Below are 21,621 nucleotides of genomic sequence, written 5' to 3' on the forward strand. Positions count from 1 at the left end.
AACAAATAAAAAAATTTTAAAAAGTTCTTCTCTGCTTAAAAAAATACTTTCTAAATTATATATACCAATCTCCCTCCAACTCCAAAGAAACCTAAAGGATAGAATGTATTGAAATAAAGCATGATGTTCCATGCAGTTCTAATGACTAAAGTGTGATTAATAATTATTTTGAGTCCACTGATAGTAATAGAAAGCTTGACATCATGGTTAAGAAATAAGTTCTAGATCCAGAATGTCTGGTTACCTACTAACTGTGTAACTTGGACAAAGTATTTAATAATCCCTCTGTACCTCAATTTTCTTATCAGTAAAATGGAGATGATACTAATAGCATCTGCCTTGAAGGATTTTTGTGAAAATTAAATGAGACAGCAAATGAAAGGCTCTTAGAACACCATTTGACAAACAGTAAGCCTTAAATAAAAATGGGATTAGGGATGTAGCTCAGTGGTAGAGTGATTGCAAAGCATGCTCAAGGCCCTGGGTTTGATCCCCAAAACTATAAAAATGAATAAACAACAAAAAAGTGTGTTGTTATTATTATTGTTCCTCTAACATATAGAAGGAAACATTTTGATCCTACTGTGATGCTTGTATTATAACGAGATCAGGCCTGCTTAAGAAAGTGAAAAGAAGGCCTAAAAATATTGTCTAAAAGTATATAATGGAATTATGTACAATTATAATGCATCAATAAAAATGTGGAAAAAAGTAAAATGGGAAAAATGCACATCCTCTTTCATTTCTTTGAGTAAGACTTTAAACTGACAGATTCTCAGTTTCCTACTTTACTTATTTTTGTAGTACTCTGGAGTAAAACCAACAAAATTGATGTGATCAGATCAGACACAGTAGATGGTGCTTTAGACTTAGTTTTTAAGAAAACCAGTATGTAGCCCTGTGGGGGTGGGAGTGAACTAAAGCCCTAAAGTACATTTTTGTGGCTTTTTTTTTTTTCCCCTCTCCCCAGGACTGGAGAATAATTTAAGCAAAAATAAATCTCCCAGTTTGGTATGTTTGTGCCAGGTGTGTCACTTGAAAAGTGTTAGTTGTGTTTTGAGCCACAAATATATAAGGAAGTTATTTCCTTTCAAAACATTGCTTATTTATGAGGGTTTCCCCTCTTTGTCTCCCTATTTTAATATTTCTGCTCTTTCCTAGCTCTTTTGGACCTTTTTGCTAATTTTATAAAAGTATGGTATAAAGTGAATTACATCAATTTATAGTGTAGATGTTTTAAAATTCATCTGTCCATATCAAAGTATTCAGTCAAATGGGCCTCAAATATAGGCTTAAATTAAGGGATTTTGTGGTATTTTTAACATTTTTACCACTTGCTTTATATAATTTATCTTGTTTAATCTTAATAATAGCTCTATGAGAATTATCATTCCCTTTTCTTGACAAATAAATGGTGTCAGAGATGTTTAGTAAATTGCCAAGCTTTCATATCTAGTGTTCAACTAATGGCTGCTACAAGAGTTTTGTCAGTGCACTAATGTTGTATTTTTTGAGCACCTACAGTGTGCCAAGCATGCTAAACATTGGGCATACTACCGTGTGACCTGCACACTTCTTTTGTGGACCTTAACAATTATTAGTTACTCAGGAGGGTGTCATTGAAATCTGGTAGTCTTCCTAATAGTGGTCAAGAAAATGCAAAGATTAGTTTCAGAGTCACTGATTGGTGAATGAGCCTGGGAGCCTTCTTGCTAAAGAGAACGATGGAGTCATACATAGATTGAATGTATCACTGTATTAAAATATTTGTTTAGGAGTTCGCATTGTAGCCAAGGGAAAAGTAAGATCTCCCTTCTCTTTCCTCTTCTAACAGTTAAAAATCAACAATAAAAAAACAAAATAAGCTATACTGTTTTCTAGATAAGAACCAGAAAGAGTGAGGGGGGCTGAGGTTGTGGCTCAGCAGTAGAGTACTTGCCTAGCAAGTGCAAAGCCCTGGGTTTGATCCTCAGCACCACATAAAAATAAATAAATAAATAAAATAAAGGTATTGTGTCAACTACAACTAAAAAATATTTATTAAAAAAAAGAGTGAGGGCTATCTGGCTCTACTAAAATGTCAAAAGTTTTCATTGATTAAATGGTATTAAAATATCTAAAGCAAGATGTTAGCAGTGGGAGATTAATACAGTTTGTGCACAAAGATTGCAGTAACTTCTAGATAGCTTCTCTAGAGTCATTAGGTTGGTATCTGCAAATTGCCATGGACTTCTTTCATTTTGAAACTTTTAACATTTTTTTCCTCAAAAAGTTTTGTTTCATTATTTTTACATGATATCAAGCTCCTGTGATGTTGAAAGGTATGTGACTGATGAGGAAATGTAGACCAAAAGTTTGAATTGAGGCACCTGACAGGATTTCATTAAGTCTATGGAAGACCTGAAATTATGCAAAACTGTATGCATTTAGGAGCATCACTCTGAAAAGAAAGTCCATAGACTTCACCAGATTCTCAGTGGCCTAAAAGGTTAAAAATAGTTGTAATAGAACTTCATACAAAGAGGTCTTTAAGAGTCACTGCAGTTCAGGATCATGGAAAGAGATGGACGTCCTGGAGAAGGAGGGGCTGTTCCTTTTAAGGACTCCAGTTCTGAGATTCTGAATGAATTTGGAATATGAAAGTATGTGTTTAGCAAGATTTTGGAACTCTCAAGTCTCAGGAGGATATCCTATTTGAATTGAGGAATACCTTAATTTGAAAATACTTCTTTCTAATTCAGACTTTTAGTCAGACAAATAGTTATATTTAGAAAATGAAGTAGAACTAGGAAAGGAATAAGGTAAAAGGTTTATATCTTCTCAGTATAAAAAATAACTGAAGAAAATAATTTTTAAATTTTAGATTTTATCACTGCTTAAGAGTTCCTTTAGATTAAACAATTTTGGCAGGGATTGGGTTTAGGGGCACTTGACCACTGAGCCACATCCTTAGCCCTATTTTATATTTTATTTAGAGACAAGGTCTCACTGAGTTGCTTAGTGTCTCACTTTTGCTGAGGCTGAATTCAAGTACATAAGACAAATCTTTGTTATAAGTTTGATAATACAAATTGATACTGTGATTTTTTTTTTCCTCACAGGTTTAGGTGGAGAGAGGATGGCATATTTCTGTCTTTCCTATAATCTATGGTTTCCTAACCTTTGCATATACGCTGAAGAAAGGGATAATTTTAACTTATATTTGTAGCTATATATTTCTGATTAAGCTGCTAACTATGGTTCTAGATAAAAAGAACCAAGGAGTAAAATTTGACTTCTTAATTTGATGTGTTTATCTTATTTTGATAAAATATTTTTGGATCACACAGTGATCTTTTAATACTAGCCCTGTCACACATGGTTAAGGTGAGTATTAGAATAAACAATAAATGTGAAGTGTTCAGTGCAGTGTCTGGAACTTAAGTGCTTACTAATGATTAGCTCTTGCTGATATCACTGTCATCATCATCATGATTCATAACATCTATATTATGTATCCTCATGACTGAATGTATAGTGTCAAACATACATAGTAAGATTACTCAAAGACACAGAGAAGTAAAAAGATCATGATGTTGGTGAGTGTCTTATAGAAGAGCAGTTAGTTCTAGGGGTTTGGAGAGTTTTCTGCAAGATATGTTTAGTTTTTATTTGTAGATTGATGGAAATACAAATAGCTATTTTGTTGTGAGAAAAAAAATATAGTAATGGGTTCATATCAATTCAGAGCTTCATGACAGCAGGGGCTGTATCTTCTTTGGGTACCTTGTATATTACTATTTCAGTGTCCAGCCATGGAAAGTGTTCCATTAAATGTTTGTCCTTATCTGTGTTTTATTCTTTGTCTTCCCTTCAGTTTCCAAAAATAGTTGCTATTTTTGTGTTCAGAATTTCTTACTAGAAAGTCACATCTGTAATTTGACTCCTAGATTTATTTGGTTAAAATATAGATTTTTCTTAGAAGGAAGCTATTTTGTCTCGACTTATGATACAGGTTTAATTAACTTATTTTTTTGTTATAAAGCAAGTTTATTTCTGTGTAGAGTTTTGTGTTTGTGCACAGGGAAGAAGTAAGGGTAAACCCAGGTATTCAAACCCTTTTTCCCCTCCCAGAACCAGGGGCCCAAATCCTCAGCAGCATCATTCAGTGCTTCAGCATCTTTACTGGGGACCAAAGATGTTAAGATCATGAAGGGTCAGACTGATCACTAGTTGTTCAAAGTCACCCAGGTTCCATGGTGGAGGTGACAGATTTCCAGATTTCCTGTTATCAGGGTGTCCAGCCACTTTGTCCCACAAGTGGGCCTTCAACTCTAGAAGTTCCACAATTAGGTCGGTCATCAGTCAGTTGTCTTGGACGGGTTGAGGTCACTTACATTAGTGGTCCTGGGAGATGGGAGTGGGTGGGGAGATGTTAGAGAAGGTGCTCTCAAACAGTAGATAGTTTCTTGTGGACTCCATGGGCCTGGGCCTAGAGTATTTGAGAGACATGAAAGAACCTATGTGGGGCCAACGTAGCATCATCTCCTTGGCTTTTGCAGCTTGCTTAGCTAACAAGGTTTAATTTAACTTAAGGTTTTTTATGTATAAGGTTCTTATCTTAGTCTGTTGAATTGTTGTTATAACAGAATACCCAAGAGCAAGGAATTTATGAGGTAAACAAGTTTATTTTGGCTCAGAGTTCTGGAGGCTGGGAAGCCCAAGAGCATGGTGTGACATTTTCTTGGCCCTTGTGCTGCAGAAATCAGAGGGCAAATGGGTATGTGTGAAGGGAGAAAAGAGGCTAAACTCTCATAATAATTAGCCCATTCCCATGGGAAAGGCATTAATTCATTTATGAGGGCCCTGCCTCCATGACTCAAATTCCTTCCAGCAATGTGGCATTGGGTACCAAATCTCAGCCTGAATTTGGGTGGGGGGAAATCATATTTCAAACTACAATAGAGGTGTTTTTTTCTTAAAGAAAGGCAAATATTTGGTTTTTATAAACAATAACTTTATCTAAATTAATTGTCAGGCAATCCCTAATATTTACCCTTGAAGTTACTGTGTGTACAGGTATATGTATATGTGTGTATATATAATGTGACATATTATATATATTTGACATAAAATATATCATTTTATGAGATATGTATGATATATATATGTGTGTGTGTGTATGATAAAGAAAAATCTGCTGCCTACAAGGCTATATTTATATTCTCAATAAGAATGATTTTTTTTCCCCCTTGAGAGTGGGTCTTGCTATATTGCCCAGGCTGACCTTGAACCTCTAGGGTGAAGGATCCTTCTATCTGAGCCTCTTTAGCTGCAAGTATAGGTATGTGCATCTGAACTTATCGAGGAATGTTTCTTAAATATTTTATTAAGCCAGGCTCATTGGCATACACCTATATAGTCTTAGCTACTAGGGAAGCTGGGCAGGAGGATTCCTTGAGCCCAGGATGCCTGACCTAGGCAATACATAGTAAGACCCTATCTCAAAAGAAAAACAAAAACAACCTCCCCCATGGTGGAGCAGGGCGGGTGGGGGTGGGGAGAGTGAGAGAGAGACAGAGAATTGTATGCTCGAGTCTGACTATATCTAGGCTCAGAGTAATTTGTTATAGTTTATAGGAATATGTCTAAATATGGTCCTGTTTTAAAATGGATCCTGATGAGGTTTGGTTGGTTCTGAGATCACTTGAGATTAAGTTCAGATTAGGGACATTTTGAAATTCTCTGTTCATAGAAATGAGGTCTCCCTGTTTTCTACAAATGTACAAATGAACTCTAGATACATTCTGGGACAAAATAAAATAGTAGAGATCACTTGCAAATGAAATTGGGATCTGGAGATATATGCTGTAGAGTAGTGTCATTTTACTGTTTTGGTTTTGATAACAAATTTGCTTGCAGGATATGCAGTTGGCAGCCTGTGGTTTGGTATGTACTGAAATGTATTATTACCCATTTGATGAAGAGTTGGGTAGGGACTGTAATAACAAATTTGGACTTTTTCTTTCTTCTATGATAGTTTGCTAATGTCTAGTGGGATTTTTGTAAACTTTTTAAGAACTGAAGTTGAATATTAAATGTTTTATTAACCAAAATACGACCACTAACTTTTAATTCATTTTTTCTAAAAGTTTATTATCTAGAGAGGAATAACAACATGGTTAAAAGTTTTGAAGTTGGAAAGTGGAGTCTGTTTCCTCTTGATCTTGTGATCCCAATACTCCTAAAAGAATAAGGCAGAAAGACTATTATTTTAACGATAGGCAATAGTTAAAAGTTTATCTGAATTCAGAATATTATAAATTTTAACCATCCTAGCATGTTTTGCTAACTTATGTAAATGATAATTGACTTTATGATATCGTCTTGTTTTGTGAAGTGATTTCATGTGACTGCAAAGTTGTTTGTAGTTCTTAGAAGAAAGTGCCTCCTTCTAAGAACACCTTCTATAGTTTATTATTTATTTACAAAATAAACCACATTTTTCTCTTGTCTTATTAAACCAATGGGACCATTTTCTAGTACATGGAAACATTTCTGCACCCCATATTCTTTTGAGCAGATAACCCCATGTGCCTTACAAATGTTGAAAAAGCAATAGATATTTCCAAATGCTATTATAATGGTTAAGCTAATATGTTCTTTAGGTTTTGGAAAAGTTTTTCATTGGAATAAATGAAGACCACAATGAAGTCTAGTCACTGTTTCCAAGGAAAACAAGTCAGTCTTTTCACTCTAATTCCAGGATTTCTTTGATTTTTGTTGTTTATATTACACTAGTATTATAACAAAAGATTTAAGAATCATTTTCTCATCTCCTCAGGCAACAAAATGTTGCACAAACTATATGTAGAAAATTCTCTGGCTTACTTTATAGCAAAAGTAATAACTGTTTGTTAAGAATTGTTGCCCAAACTTCTGAAATGGAATGATATATTTTAAAGTATTATTGTCAATAACAAAGTTCATATCAGTGTGAGATTTTAAATAGTAATTATGTATGCACATGGAAGAGTGAATGAAGTTTGTCTGTTGCATTAATGAATGGACAGATGTATATGGGAGAAGTAGTATTAAACTTTATTATCCATTCTGAGGACATACAAGAACACAGTTGGAGTGCTTATAAAGATTAGTAACACATCAGTGCAATTAACTGTATATTCTGTGATCTACATTTGCTCCTAAATGATATCTCGAAGTTTGGCACTGTCCAAAAACATCTTTTTAGGAAGGGATGGTATAGTTGCTGTCTTCAAAGAAAAAAAAAAGAGTGACATCACAAACTTATATTAAAATTAATGAGGTGAAGGATTAGTGTCCACTGGGGAGGAAATAGCAAGAAGGAGAGACAGGAAGAGGATGAGAAGCTCTTTAAGAAATAAAAATAGTTGAAAATATTGGGGTATCTAATATTGTTAGGGACTGCACATAAGAGATTATTGACAGATTGATGCTCTCTGAGGATTCTAGAAGAAAAAGAAAGTTTTTTTCTACACTTAACAATTTCTGAATTAGATGTTCTTTGGCATCTTACACTAAGTGCCTATAATTACATCAGTTGTTCTGTGGGACTTCATTAATGCTATACATATTCGATCCTGTTTAGTAAAGAACACTGAGTTAAGCATTGCAGAAAGAGCAAGATGAATAAGATAATACGTCTGTCCTTGGAGGACTTATTATCTGGCAAGAGAGAGAACATAAATATTCTAACATTTATAGAACAGAGCAGAATTAACCATCTAAGAGGACTATGTAGATGAGGCAGATCCAATCCTTATATAAACATGAATGCTTCCATGGAGGAAGGGAATGTGAACTGCACATTGTAGTATACGTAGAATTTGGGCACATTTAGGTGGGATTGGGATGAGTTAGGCTTTTGGCAAAGAAAATAGCATGAACAAAGATAGAGGAAAGGTGGAGATGTGGGGCATATTTGATAGCCGCCTTCTGTTGCTTGATGCTCTGGAGGATACCTAATTCAGGTAGCATAACATGTTTTTTGTTTTGTTTTACTTTGATGTTGGGTTGTCTAGTTTTTGGTTTTCACCTGTTACTTTTAAACTGGGAAGAAAATAAAGAGACATGATATTCTTTACATTTGAGCAGTAAGTAACTTCTCATTTTACCTTATGTTTAGTATTTTCAGATATTTTAAGTCTTACTATATATAAGATGATGATGAGCAAGGTAAAATTCCTGCCCTCATAATACATAATCATTTAAGAGAAATTTCACTTAGGAAGTTTGAATTATTTCAGTAAATTATAAAGTTCAATATATTAAACAACATAAGCAAACCAAGCCATGTGTGGTATTTTATATTCCCATTGCGTCTCTAGAGATTATGTTAACCATTAGCCACATGTGGCTATTAATATGAATGAAAATTAAATAAAATTAAAAGTTCAGTTGCAAGAACTACATTTCACGTGCTCAGTAGTCATATGTGGCTAATGATCATCATATTGACTAACACAGATATTGAATAATTTCATTATTGCAGAAATCTTTGTTGGGTCTTACTTCCCTAGAGATATAGGATGTATTTTAATTGTTTTGGTCAGATGATTGGCTTGTTGTTTATCTCATCAACAAACCTTCATGTGCCAAATGTTGTGCTAGAGCCAGATGATAAAATCCTAATTCCTTTCAGTTCTGTAGGTGATCAAGATGTGTGAACAGGTGAATAAAAGAGGGTGCAGTAAGTACCAAGATAGAGGAGAGATCCAGGAGGGTGTGGAAGTACAAAAGAAACACTCAAGGTTTGCCTCTGGAGTATTGGCTTGGTTAAGTTTGGGAGAGTGAGTAGGAGAAAGCATGATCCAGACTGCTGGATGTGTAGTAACATGCGGCCAAAAGATGTTGACTGTATCACATAATCTGTAAGATAGATTAATTCAAAGGATTTCTTTATTATGATATATTTAAACTATTTAAAAATGGACTCTTCCTTTTCAAAACAGGAGGGAAGCCTGGGTGCAGTGGTAAGCTGAAGTCCCATATACTTGGGAGGGTGAGGTAGGAGAATCTCATGAGTCTAGGAGTTAGGGCCCAGCCTGGACAACATAGTGAGGCCTCATCTCTTATTAAAAGCCAAATAAAAATTTGAGGATAAAAGGACCCTGCTGCTCCCCACTCTTTGGGGAGCTTCTTATATTTATATCATCTCTGTTGATTCCAGAGTCAAGGAGGACAAGAAAAGGTGAAAAGAATAAGGTAAGAAAAGAAGGACCAAAGATGAGGATGGCCAGAGGAAGTTTTGAAGAAATAAAACAAGTAACATTGGATGGGGAATGACTCAGATTCCCTGTCTCTAATCAAAATTTCACATTGACTATTTCAAATATTAATATTTCCAAATTGTTGAGTTGATATTGTGAAGTATATCATGTCAGAATAATTTTTGAGAAGGGATTTAAAAATTAAATTTCTGCCCTGGCTAACTTCATGAGAAATTATAATGGAATTTGCTGTACTGCATTTTCATGAGTGTATACCCTTATAGTATACACAACTTGGAGGAAATGAAATGCTATTATTGTACTTTTATAGCACAAAAAAATAGTCACTCTCCCATTAAAACATGAAGTTTTAGGAGTTAGGGTAGAATCAGGAAACAAAAGAATTGTATCTTCTCTCATTCATCACTAGTTCCAGAGACTATTATATGTATTATACAAAATACATTGCACATAATAAATCTTTCATGTTTTGTAAATATTTGGCTGCTGTTGATTTATTTCTGCCCTACTGGCAGCCATCATGTCTCTGTTCTATATTGTGAATGTCTGTTTATATGTCTGTGTCAACATCATCTGCTCTACGATGGAGGCTTCTGGAAAGCAAGGATCATGTCTATTTATTTTGCATAATGGTTAACATATAGCTCTGTATGTGAGGCTTTATTTTTATTTGATCATGATGATTTTCATTATGATTTTTTTTTCTTTCTCATCTTTAGTTTGACTGAATGTTATGATCACTATTACTTCAGTAAAATGCAGACATAGAGTTAACTGTGCATTGTTTAGTCAGGATGGCAGGAGGCTCTCTCACACAGTAACGAGAGTCTTATGCTACCACAAATAGTCACCCTCTTGTGAGAAAATGAACAATATCGAGATGCCACACACATTGGTTTTCATGAAGGAAAAGTTTGGTGTCTAGGCTTACCACCAAGAGCTTGTCAAATAAACTTGGTATCAAGTCAGGACTCAACACAGTAAACAGAAAATTAAGAAAAAACCTACAGTGAAAAAAATATTCCTCTTTATTTTCATCCCTATTCTTATTTGGAATAGGCTTCTGTTGGAGGGTTGAATATAAATTTGATGGGATAATGCTATAGCCAAGAGGATAAAGTTTGAGTACTTCTTTCTTTCTTTTTTTAGTTGTTGATGAATCTTTATTTTATTCATTTATGCGTGGTGCTGAGAATTGTACCCAATGCCTCACTACATGCCAGGCAAGTATGCTACTAGCCCTAGTCAAAGCCCCAGCCTCAGGTTTTGAGTACTTTTTGAAGATATTCTAGTTCTAAACAAATTTTGCTAGTGAATCTTCTCCTCAAAGTGTCCATATTTTTCCTTTTGTTTTTGTCTTTGGTCAAAGTTAGAAAAAAGTTATTTTAAAATACTTCATTATAATAATCACATGAAAAATGCAGAAAAGCCAGGCACCGTGGCATGCACCTATAGTCCCAGTACTCAAGGGATAAGATGGAAGGATTGCTTGAGTCAAGTTCAAGGCCATGCTGAGCCACATAGCGAAGCCCCATCTCAAAAGAAAAGTACAGATAAAGAAGCAAAAATCTGTGACTGATGGGAATATATTGGGAGACAATGTGGAATTGCCCTGAGTACAGCAGCATTCGTTTATAAACAAAAATCCAAAAGGTTAAAAGTCTATCCTGTATCCCTAATGAAATATCTTACAAATACAGCATTCCCTGAATTTTGATGAAAGTTAGAACCACATTGGTGCTAGGAGCAGATGTGAATGATGACTGGGTGCCAGGTTACCTCGATGGTTAATGATGAGCACCCAGCTTGGCAAGTTGTTCCCTCAGCCTATGGACATGTGGTATTTATGTTAAGCTCGTCTTTAGTCTTATAAGTTACTTAGGTCAGCTAAATAAGTGTCCGTCTTTTTAAACTTGCATAACAAGATTATAGAACTGGGCACCCAAAGTCATTCATGTGCATAACTGTTTTCTTTATTAGAATGTTCCAGATACTAAAAAGAAACTTCCTAGACTGATAAGGTAGCTTTTGATGTTTTCTTGAAAACCTTTTTTCCTTTCTCACTTTAACTGTTCTGCCTTCTCTCTAGATCCAGCATTAATTTTTCTATTATATAGAAAGGAATTTTAGGGGCTATTTGCCATGTCTTCTATTGTAGTCAGTTTTTCATGTCACTTTTTTTTTTTTTGGTATTAACCTTTACAAGTGATACTTCTAGCATTATTTGATATGTAGAATCTTCTTCTTCTTTTTTTTTAGTCTATAAATTGTTTAAGTTTATAAATGTAAAATTGGAATCAGCTGTTAGTACTGTTGATCCTGAAATTTATGTTAAGATTTTTGGATTTTCAGAATTTTTCTGTTTGATTATATAGGGTTCTTTTGGTTGTTACTTGCTTTTGAAACTTATATTTTGCACTGAAAAATAAATATAGCCCAGGGATAAATATGCTTATATATCTCTACATGTTATTAGATGACAAGTGATTAAAGTTTTATAAAACAGTCAAAAGTTACTATTGTATGTCTTTTTTCTAGCATGTGTATATTTTGACAACTAAAACTTTATTAATTGTGTATTTGCCTTTTTTTTGCTAAGAACAAGGCATTCTTTGTAAAAGTACTTTATTAATTTTATAGAAATATATAAATATAAAGTTAATATTCTGTGCTAAGTGTATAAATATATGGATGACAGAAATATCTTTCCTCCTAGGCAAATGAAGTTCAGAGAAATTAAATTGTTTAAATCACACAACTTAGTAGGAGTTGAGACTCAAATTCAGAAATGGTTTGATTTCACCTCACTTGATCTTTCTAAAACTTTCATCTCTTCCTTAAAAAAAAAAAAAAACTTTAATGATTGTTTTCTGTAAGTTGCCTTTTATTTCTTGTCCATCAATGAAGACTCTTGATTTTTCAGTTTAACATTTCAAGAGAGCAACATTTATATTTCACTTTAGAAAGATTTTTTGTTCCTGAACCCTGCCCCAAGAGTTTAGGAATTGGTAGCATCAGAGTGAGTATATCAGTATACTCAAATACATCTGAGATATGTATTTAAATTTATAAATTTAAGACACATCTTTTTAGAAGAATACTTAATGATGCCTAGACACATGAATCAACAATTTACTAGACTCTGAGAGGAATTTCATTCTTTGGTAGAGTTCTAAAAAAAAAAAATTATTTTTGGTAGTTGTAGATGGACAGAATGCCTTTATTTGTTTATGTGGTGCTACGGATTAAATCAGTGTCTCACACATGCTAGGCAAGCACTCTGCCACTGAGCTACAGCCCTAGCCCTAGGTACAGTTTTGATGGAGACATTTTCTGAGATCTATGCTTGCTTAACCTCTGAGATATAAGAACAATAACAACAAAAGCCATAAAGAGGGCTATGGCTCAGTGGCAGAGCGCTTGCCTAACATGTGTGAGGCACTGGGTTCGATCCTTAGCACCACATAAACAAATAAAAAAAAGGCTTTCTGTCCATCTACAATACAAAAAAAATTTTTAAAAAATCCAAGAAGAAAATAGGAGAGCTGGGTGTGGCGGCACATGCCTGCAATCCCAGTGGCTTTGGAGGCTGGAGCATCAAAAATTCAAAGCCTGTCTCTAAATAAAATATATATATAAAAAAAAGAGCGGGGGATGTGGCTCAGTGGTTAAGTGCCCCTTGGGTTCCATCCTCTGTTCAAAAAAAAAGAAAAAGAAAAAGAAAACAGGAGAGGTTTTACATTGCTGTGTATCTCTGTCTCAGACCTCGATTGTATGCTAGTGATCAGAATTGGTATTGCTTTCCTATTTCTCAAAGACTGAAGTGTGCATATAGTTTAAGAAAGAACATTACTCTTGGAAATTATGTATTTTGGATGAGAAACAAAAAGATGTTTAGTTGTTGGCTGGATTTCAGTTCTCTTAAAGCTTACAGCTATCCTGTTAGAAGATACATTTTGGAAATAGTGTAGTATGGATAGTTGAAGGAAGCAGTCCTACCAACTGCTTTGCTTAGACAGATTATTTCACTTCTTTTATTGTCAGCATTTTATTTTTTACTGGAAATCTACTTTCCTTCTAGAAATACACAGCCAATATTTACAAATATTGTGTGACTATGAAACATCACTGTATAAGTAATAATTATGTTCATTATGGGGAAAAATAGGAAATTCAGATAAGTAAAAAGGAAAAGAAATCACTGACCACAACAGAAAATATTATAGCATTTGGGCTTTTTAAATACACATAGACTCACACAGATGCATACATTCAAAAATAAAATGTAAAAATGAGTTCATAATAATGAAAAATGAGCTTAGAAAACAAATTGAGGACTAGGATACCACAACCATTGTGGACTGATAAATGATGTGACACCAGTAAGGAACAGAAAATGTAATGGTTTGGGGCAAAAGTTTGACATAATCACAGTAGATCCAGGTGTGAGAGACAAAGAGGCAGTTTGTTAACAGTGATAGATATGATACAAAGGCCACTCAACAAAACGATTACTGATGTCCATAAGGAAGAGGACTCAACAAATGGAGCTTAAGAAGTTTTTAGAGATGTGAAACAGCAAAACCTCAGTGGAATGAAATGAATATGCAGATGCAAAAGACATGTTGAATACAGAAAATACAGGGATTATTAATTTCCTTATCTTTCACAGCAGCAATTCAGTCAGTAATTAAAATTATTTTTCTTAAACTAGAAGGATTTTTCACAATGTTTCTTGAATGAATAGGTTTTTTTAAAAAAAATATATATTTTTAGTTATCAATGGACCTTTATTTTATTTATTTATTTGCGGTGCTGAGAATCAAACCCAGGGCCTCACACATGCTAGACTAGTGCTCTACCACTGTACCACAACCCCAGCCCATGAAGTTTTTATTTAAGATTTAAAATTTCTTCATTTTCATTTCAGCTTCTGCTAATTTCAAGTAAAATTACAGTTGATACTTTTTTAGTTTTAAAACTGACTGTGGTTTCTTCCCAGAAAGAATGTTTATTTCTGTCCATCCATCTGTTGATCTGCATATGAAAAGAGTTGTCAGGAATCATGTTCACTAGTTGTTATTGCTGAATATATTTCAATGAAAAGATTTTGGATGGTTTGTTTCATTTTTTGGGTATTTTTATATTATTTTCTATTATATAATGTAACTGCTTTAATGAAAATGATACAGTGAACTTATTCCTCTGACAATGATCATTCTTATGCAGTTCCATAACCTCATTTATGTTAAAATCTACCATGATCCAGCTGGGTGTGGTGGCATATGCCTATAATCCCAGTGGCTCAGGAGGCTGAGGCAGAGTTATAAAGTCAAGCCAGCCTCAGTATCTTAGTGAGGCCCTAAGCAATTTAGCAAGACCCTGTCTCAAAATAAAAAAAATAAAAAGGGCTGGGGATGAGGCTTTGTGGTTAAGTGCTCCTGGGTTCAATCCTTGGTAACCCCCCCTCCCAAATTTACTATGATTCTTTTCCTCTTCCAATTATCTTTAATAGCTAATGGTATATTATGGATGTGCTACATTTCTTCTTAATCTCAGTTTCTTCATCTGTAATAACAAAACTGGACCAGATTAATTGGTTGCAATCTTTATGTCTCAGCTGAGGAATCCTTCTAATAAATAAAATATTTTATCTTTCTGTTTGGGCAACTATAGAATATAGTTTAAAACTCTACATACAGATTAGAACATTTCTTTTTCCTTTCCTCTCTTTTTTTATGGTACTGGGAATTGAACATGGAGACTTATACATGCTAGGCAGATAGTCTACCATGAACTCTATTGCCCGCCTATTTTATTTTATTTTGAGACAGGGTCTGGGCTAGCCTTGGGTTTTCAATTGCATGGGCTAGCCTTGAACTTGTGATCCTTCTTTTCTCAGCCTCCCAAGTAGCTGGGTTTGCAGACTCAGATTAGAAAATTTCTAACAATTTTTTTCCTTAGAAACTTTGTTTTGAGTGGCTGTGAAGCAAAAAGAAAACATCAACAACAAAATAGGTAATAGCTATAATCTTTAGAATCAGAATTTTAAAGTGAAAGGGGACTTTGAAAACCATCCAGTCTGTTTCTTTAATTTTAAATTGATTAACCAACATCATACAACCAAATGAATGAATGAGACCTGAGCCCAGATCTTCTGACTTTCTATGCTGTTCTTTCCATTACACAGCAATATGTTTTTAAAAAATGAGGGACAGTGACGATGACAATTTTATCTTAACTCATTTAACATGTAAACTAACATGTAAATGTCAGGAAATATTCTTAACTTATTGGTATTTATGTTTTTCATTATGAAAGGAGATCAGCAGTTCAGCCATTATTGAACCCGTAAGCTCCAGGAGTTAGAAAGTAAAGTGAGTGGGATTCTGGCAAGGAAGAAAAAAGCATTTGCTTGTCAAAAATTTGGAATTTACTGTGGTTACTGAGATTAAAATAAAACTAAAACTTAACTTGGCACAGGATTAAAAACAAAGCGGCTCCAAAATTTGTGCACATCATGGAGAAGATGCCATTATTCCTTTAGGCATCCAAGGGGGAGGGGAATATTGTTTCTTTGTGTTGCCTGAGCTGATTTATTTAGTTATGATTTCAACATGCCTACAAGGCAAACCCCAGAAAACATTGCACAACAACATTAACCAGAACAAATGGTGCCTTTTTCCCTATACCTCCCCCAAGGTTTTTAAAATAAAACAGCAGTGGGTTCCCCCCTACCCCTTTTCCCTCAAATTGTTTAAAAGGCTCTGATTATGTTTGACTGTTGGGTGGGGCAAGCTTTAAAATCTTAAGTGGTAGTACAGGTTTTTGAACAAGAAAGAGAATTAGAGGTGATGTGACTTGATTATTGGAATGTGTAGAATGTGAAGTTGGGAGAGGCACCATGGTCTACCGCAGGCTGTTCTTAGTAATAGACCTTCTCGTTAAAAGTTCTATTATTATTGGACATTTATTTTGAAAATTACTGAAGAGGAAATTTTGAAAGAAAAGTAAAACAAATCATCTTATCTCATATTTTCTTTCCACACAGGCACTTTGAAGAGATATCTTAAATATTGTCAAGTCTCAATTATTCTGGCATTCATTAGGTTAGCATTATCACTTGTTTTCATGAACTTGAATTAAATACACATGGCATTATACTGGATGCAGCACAGAGAAAATTATTAAGCAAAGTCCTTATCATTTTGGATCTTAGGAAGAGGTGTTATCCCAGCAAGTAGTTTAATAAATCCCAAACTCATTTTTCTGTGAAAACTCCAAACCTGTCTCCCACCCCTTGTATTCTCTGTCTTCATTAATGGTCTCTCTGTTCTCTCAGCTGGAAACCTCACATTCATCTTGAGTCCTTCTGTTTCCCTAGTCTCCACACCAATCTATTAACAAGTCCTATATTTTCTATCTCACAAATTACTTTTGAATATGTTCATTCCCTCTTTTCTGTTCTCATGGCCACTGCCCTGTTTAGGTCTTTTTCATCTTTCATTTCAGTTCTTTGGAGAGCTGCTTGTCTTCCTTTAATTTTCTAATTCATCCTCCATTCTGCTGTCAAATCTCTTTCTTTAAAGACAGATGTAATCATATCATTCGTTGGGTTAAAAACCTTTGATGAGTCTCCATTAATGTGCAAGGGATAAAGTCTAAACTTAGCTTGTTGTGCCATGTTTCATGGTTTGGCCCCGGTCTGCTTATTTTCATCTCATTTTCTGCCATAATCTCCCCCTACCCTGCAGCCACTTCTTTTGACAAACATATAACACATTTACACTAGTCCCACTAGCTTCCTCTTAGTTATCTGAGCTTGTTATTTACGCTTTTTCTTTTAGTCATTTTGTTCCTTGCCCCATACACACAGAATGCTCTCATGAACTCCTGCTAGTATGGAGAACTGAGGAAGCCAAGATTTTCCAATGAACGCTCTTGAAAATAAGACACAAGAAGACATGTGCATAGTACCAAGCAACAAGGACAACCATTGGAATAGAGTTCAGATTAGCTGTAGGTTATTTCCTCAGGCAAAACTAGAGAAAGGACTTGATTTGAGAAAGCAGTGGAGCCAGCAGTGATAAAACTAGTTTATAACAATATTGAATGAATGCTTCCTTCCTATCAGTACTGATAGTCACGTCTAGCTCCTATTTTTATAAATGAAGGATAAGGAAAAGAACCACAAAAGATTCTTGGTAGGGTAGTTAGGGTCAAGAATCAAGAGAGAAAAATCACTACCCTTATCTACCTGCTATTCCTTATCTCACTTTCCGAAGGACTAAAGAATGATTAGGAACTCATAGGACTACAGGATTGGGGCTGGGGGTGTAACTCAGTGGTAAACATTACTCAGCATGTACAAAATCCTGAGTTCTTTCTTTAGCACCAGGAAGGAAAAAAAATCTCTAGTCAGAGATGGTGGGTTTGGAGTAAACTGAGTCCAGGAAACTATTTGATCTTTATTTTAATGAGGAAGTTAATGAGGAAGCAGAAGCCTTTCTCATGTTTGTGCCTAGTCATTCTTCTCTCTGACCTTTGAATGCTTATGCTCAACTTTTGTCTTTTTTATTCAGGACTGATTCTTTTTAAAAATTAGTTTTTATTATATAAGCAATATACTAATATATTATCTTCAAAACATTCAGAATATCTGTAAAAGCCTTTTAGACATTCCTATTAACATCCCAATCCCCTCACCACTCCACCAACACTAGAAAATGACAACTATTTTCAGTTTGACTTTGTGCCCTTCAGACCCTTCTTTTTATTGGTTCTTTTTAGGTATATATGACAGTAGAATTCATTTTGATATAATTGTATAAGTATGGAATATATCTTATTCTAGTTAAGACCCCATTTTTAAAAATATTTTTTTTAGTTGTAGATGGACACAATACCTTTATTTTATTTATTTTTATGTGGTGCTGAGGAGCGAACCCAGTGTCTCACGTGTGCCAGGCAAGCGCTCCATTGCCAAGCCACAACCTCAGCCCTAAGACCCAATTCTTAAGGATGTTCATGATGGTGGGATTCACTAAGGTGTATTTATGTAAGTACATAGGAAAATTATTTTAGATTCATTCCACTGTCTTTCCTTTTCCTGCCCCCTATCCCTTCCCTTCATTCCCCTTTGTCTGATCTACTGAATCTTCCTCTCTTGCCCCTTATTGTGGTTATCTTCTCCATATCAATGAAAACATTTGACCTTTGGTTTTTGGGGACTGGCTTATTTCATTTAGCAAGATCATCTCCAGGTCCATCCATTTACTTGCAAATCTCATAAAGTCATTCTTCTTTCTGACTGAGTAATACTCCATTGTGTATATATACCACAATTTCTTTATCCATTTATCTGTTGAAGGGCATCTAGGTTGGTTCTATAGCTTAGTTATTGTGTATTGAGCTGTTACGGACATTGATGTGGCTGTATCACTGTAGAATGCTGATTTTAAATCTTTTGGATCTAAGCTGAGGAATGGGATAGTTGGGTCAAATGATGGTTTCATTCCTATTTTTTTTGGAGGAATCTTCATACTGCTTTCCAGAGTGGTTGCACCGGTTTGCAGTCCCACCAGCAATGTTTGAGTGTATTTTTTCCCCCACATCCTCGTCAGTGTTTATTGTTACTTGTATTTTTGATAATTGCCATTCTGACTGGAAGGAGATGAAATTTCAGTATAGTTTTAATTTGCATTTCTCTAATGAAATGCTGAACATTTTTTTTTTTAATATATATTTGTTAACCATTTGTATTTCTTCTGAAAAGGGCCTGTTCAGTTATGCACTAACTTACAGAAAGATGTATGGGCAAATAGGCTTATAAAAAGCATATAGTGTTATTTAGTGTGTGCACTTTCCTCACAGACATTTACTCTGCTTCCCATCCTACAGACTTGCTTATTTGACTGTATAATAGATCTAGGAAGTCTTTTTCTGTTACATATAGATGACTTATCATATTTATCCAACTTCTGACACATAATATAATCTTTAGAGCTATCTTGACCCTTTCTTCTCATAGTAATTTGTGTGGACAATTAGAAGGTGAAAACAGTAAACAATTTTTGTAAGCAAGTGTTTGTTGGTTCTGATGCCAGTTAAATATAAAAGGTTGTAATAGTTGACTTGGAAAATGTTCTCCTTAAAAATTAGACTGTTAAAAACACTCTTGGATCCAGTTCAAAGAACTTTGCTGGCATTAACACTCTCTGCCTTCCTTTTTCCTTATACACCACCCCCAATTACTGGCATTGCTGGAAATTAAATGTAACCAGGACTCCTTGTATATATGCATCTGTTTTTCCCTTTTCCATATGCCTATGTCTTCCCTCTTCAATTGCTTCTGTTTAGCACTTAAATTCCCAAATTAATTCAAGAAGAAAATTTGAAATCTATAAAATGAGGGGTTTAGGTAGTCTTTTAGTGCTTTTATAGCTCTAGTATTTTACTGTTATTATCAGAGAATACATTCTGATAAACTTTTTTCTGTGTTTGATTTTGGTTATTGCTAGTTTTAAATAACTTAATAATATTAAAATAGATGAAACTTGTGCTACTTATTTGTCACTCTTCCTTGAAGAATATTTATAATGATCATTTAATGTTCAAAGAATATTGTCAAAGGAGTTGATAATTGTATTATTGTATTATTATTATTACTACCACTTATTACTTATTATTGTATTATTATTATTACTACCAATTATTACTTATTATTACTACCAATTGTATTATTATTATTACTACCACTAGTATTATTAGACCACTAGTATCTGATATTTTTAACCTATATAAAGCTAAGGACTGAGTCAAAGTGAACAGGAGCTTCTGAGAAAGTATATATAAGACATTTACTTAATTAATATGCTTTTGAATGTTCAAAAAGGTGCCATCATATACCAGGTGCCATCATATACTGGGAGTCAGGAATTGGAGAATTAGTCTCAGCCCATCACTGTCTCACTTTGTGATTGCAGGTTACTCCTTGCTCTTAAATTATCCCATCTGTAATACACAGGAACCTATTTCTGACTTTTAGCTTACCTAATGATATTTTGTGAAATAATGAAGATAACCATAACCATTTAATTTGTGTTCCTCAGTAAAGATTCTGTACAAGGACTGGCAGTGGTAGGGTGATTAGTATATTATTAAGATAGTTCTTGAAAGTGTGAAAAATACCCAGAATAGGTCACTTAAAGTTTTTCTTTCTTTTAAGCCAGCAAAGAGTGTGCTATATTAGGTAGAACAATACTGAAAACATACAAAAACAAAGGTTTGTGATGTTCTAGGAGCCAATCCATGATCTATTTAGTTCTTTTCAACTTAATGTTCTACATTATTTGCTGCCTTTTACGAAAGTCAATGGCCCAGGTTTTGTTTTGTTTTTATATTCTAGTCCACCCATGGGGATTGAACCCAGGGGTGCTCTACCACTGAGCTACATCCCCAGCCCTTGTTTATTTTTATTTTGAGACAGAATCTCACTAAATGACCAAGACTGGCCTTGAATTTACAATCCACCTCCCTCCGCCTCATGAGTTGCTGGGATTACATGCCCAGCTTTTTGATGTTTTTTTAAGGTATATTTGGATGTTTATGTTTGTTCAGATTATTCATGAGGTCTGTCATTTAGATAACCCTGGATTAGAAAATCATGTAAAATTTCACCTTTATTTGAATTCCAACACTTTCAGTACAGATATCCTATAAGATTCTCTTTTTAAATTCCTCTTCTCACCTTCTTGTGATTGGTTGCTTCTTTTTACAAAAATATGTAAAAGACATGCTTCTTGAAGAACACCTGTTGGACGACTTCTCTATATGAGACACCAAACCTTTTCTCTATAAAGGGAAGACAGTTATGAACAAAAAGAGATATTTATTTGAGGAAACCATTTAAAGAACTCATTCTTTTCTCACTGTCGTTCTTTCCAAATGGATATCACCCCTGGTATGAGAATTCTTTTCAAAATTTGGTGTCCAGCTGGTGAAAAAAAATGACACTCAATTGCATGAAGTCCAGCAGCGTTTCCTGTGTTTTGCACATCTGGGGACTATTCTGTTATGATGTAAAAATATTAAATATTACAATATCTAAACTATATATTTCACAATCAAATTATTTATAAACACATATGAAACTGTTCTAAGTATAACCTGTACTCAAATGAAATGTCATGTTTATAACCCAGTAGGGAAACTACTCAGGAATGCTTCAGACCAGGCTCAGTGCAGGCAAGACATTTTGAACTGATAGTTTAAGGAAGGATCTGTTTCCTTTTTCAGCAGTCTCATTTGAACTTAAAAAGATGACTCATGTTTGATTAGTTACAAGTTTAAGTTTGTTCCAGTTTTCATG

General features: G+C 34.5%; 1 protein-coding gene across 5 annotated transcripts in view; it reads left to right on the forward strand.

The window, feature by feature from the left end:
• The window catches only part of Rad51b (RAD51 paralog B), a 564,635-nt gene that overhangs the window by 97,781 nt on the left and 445,233 nt on the right, over positions 1–21,621 (forward strand). Inside the window, exon 8 of one of the 5 annotated variants that reach the window (XM_078050107.1) lies at positions 9,191–9,727. The exons of the other annotated variants lie outside the window; for them this stretch is intronic. Within the exon in view, the coding sequence (XP_077906233.1) occupies positions 9,191–9,229 (39 nt within the window). The 3' untranslated portion in view covers positions 9,230–9,727. Of the gene's footprint in view, positions 1–9,190; positions 9,728–21,621 lie in introns of those variants that run through there. 5 annotated transcript variants of the gene reach the window in all.

This window comes from Ictidomys tridecemlineatus, chromosome 5, assembly GCF_052094955.1.
Source record: "Ictidomys tridecemlineatus isolate mIctTri1 chromosome 5, mIctTri1.hap1, whole genome shotgun sequence".
NCBI classification, from domain to species: Eukaryota; Metazoa; Chordata; class Mammalia; order Rodentia; family Sciuridae; genus Ictidomys; species Ictidomys tridecemlineatus.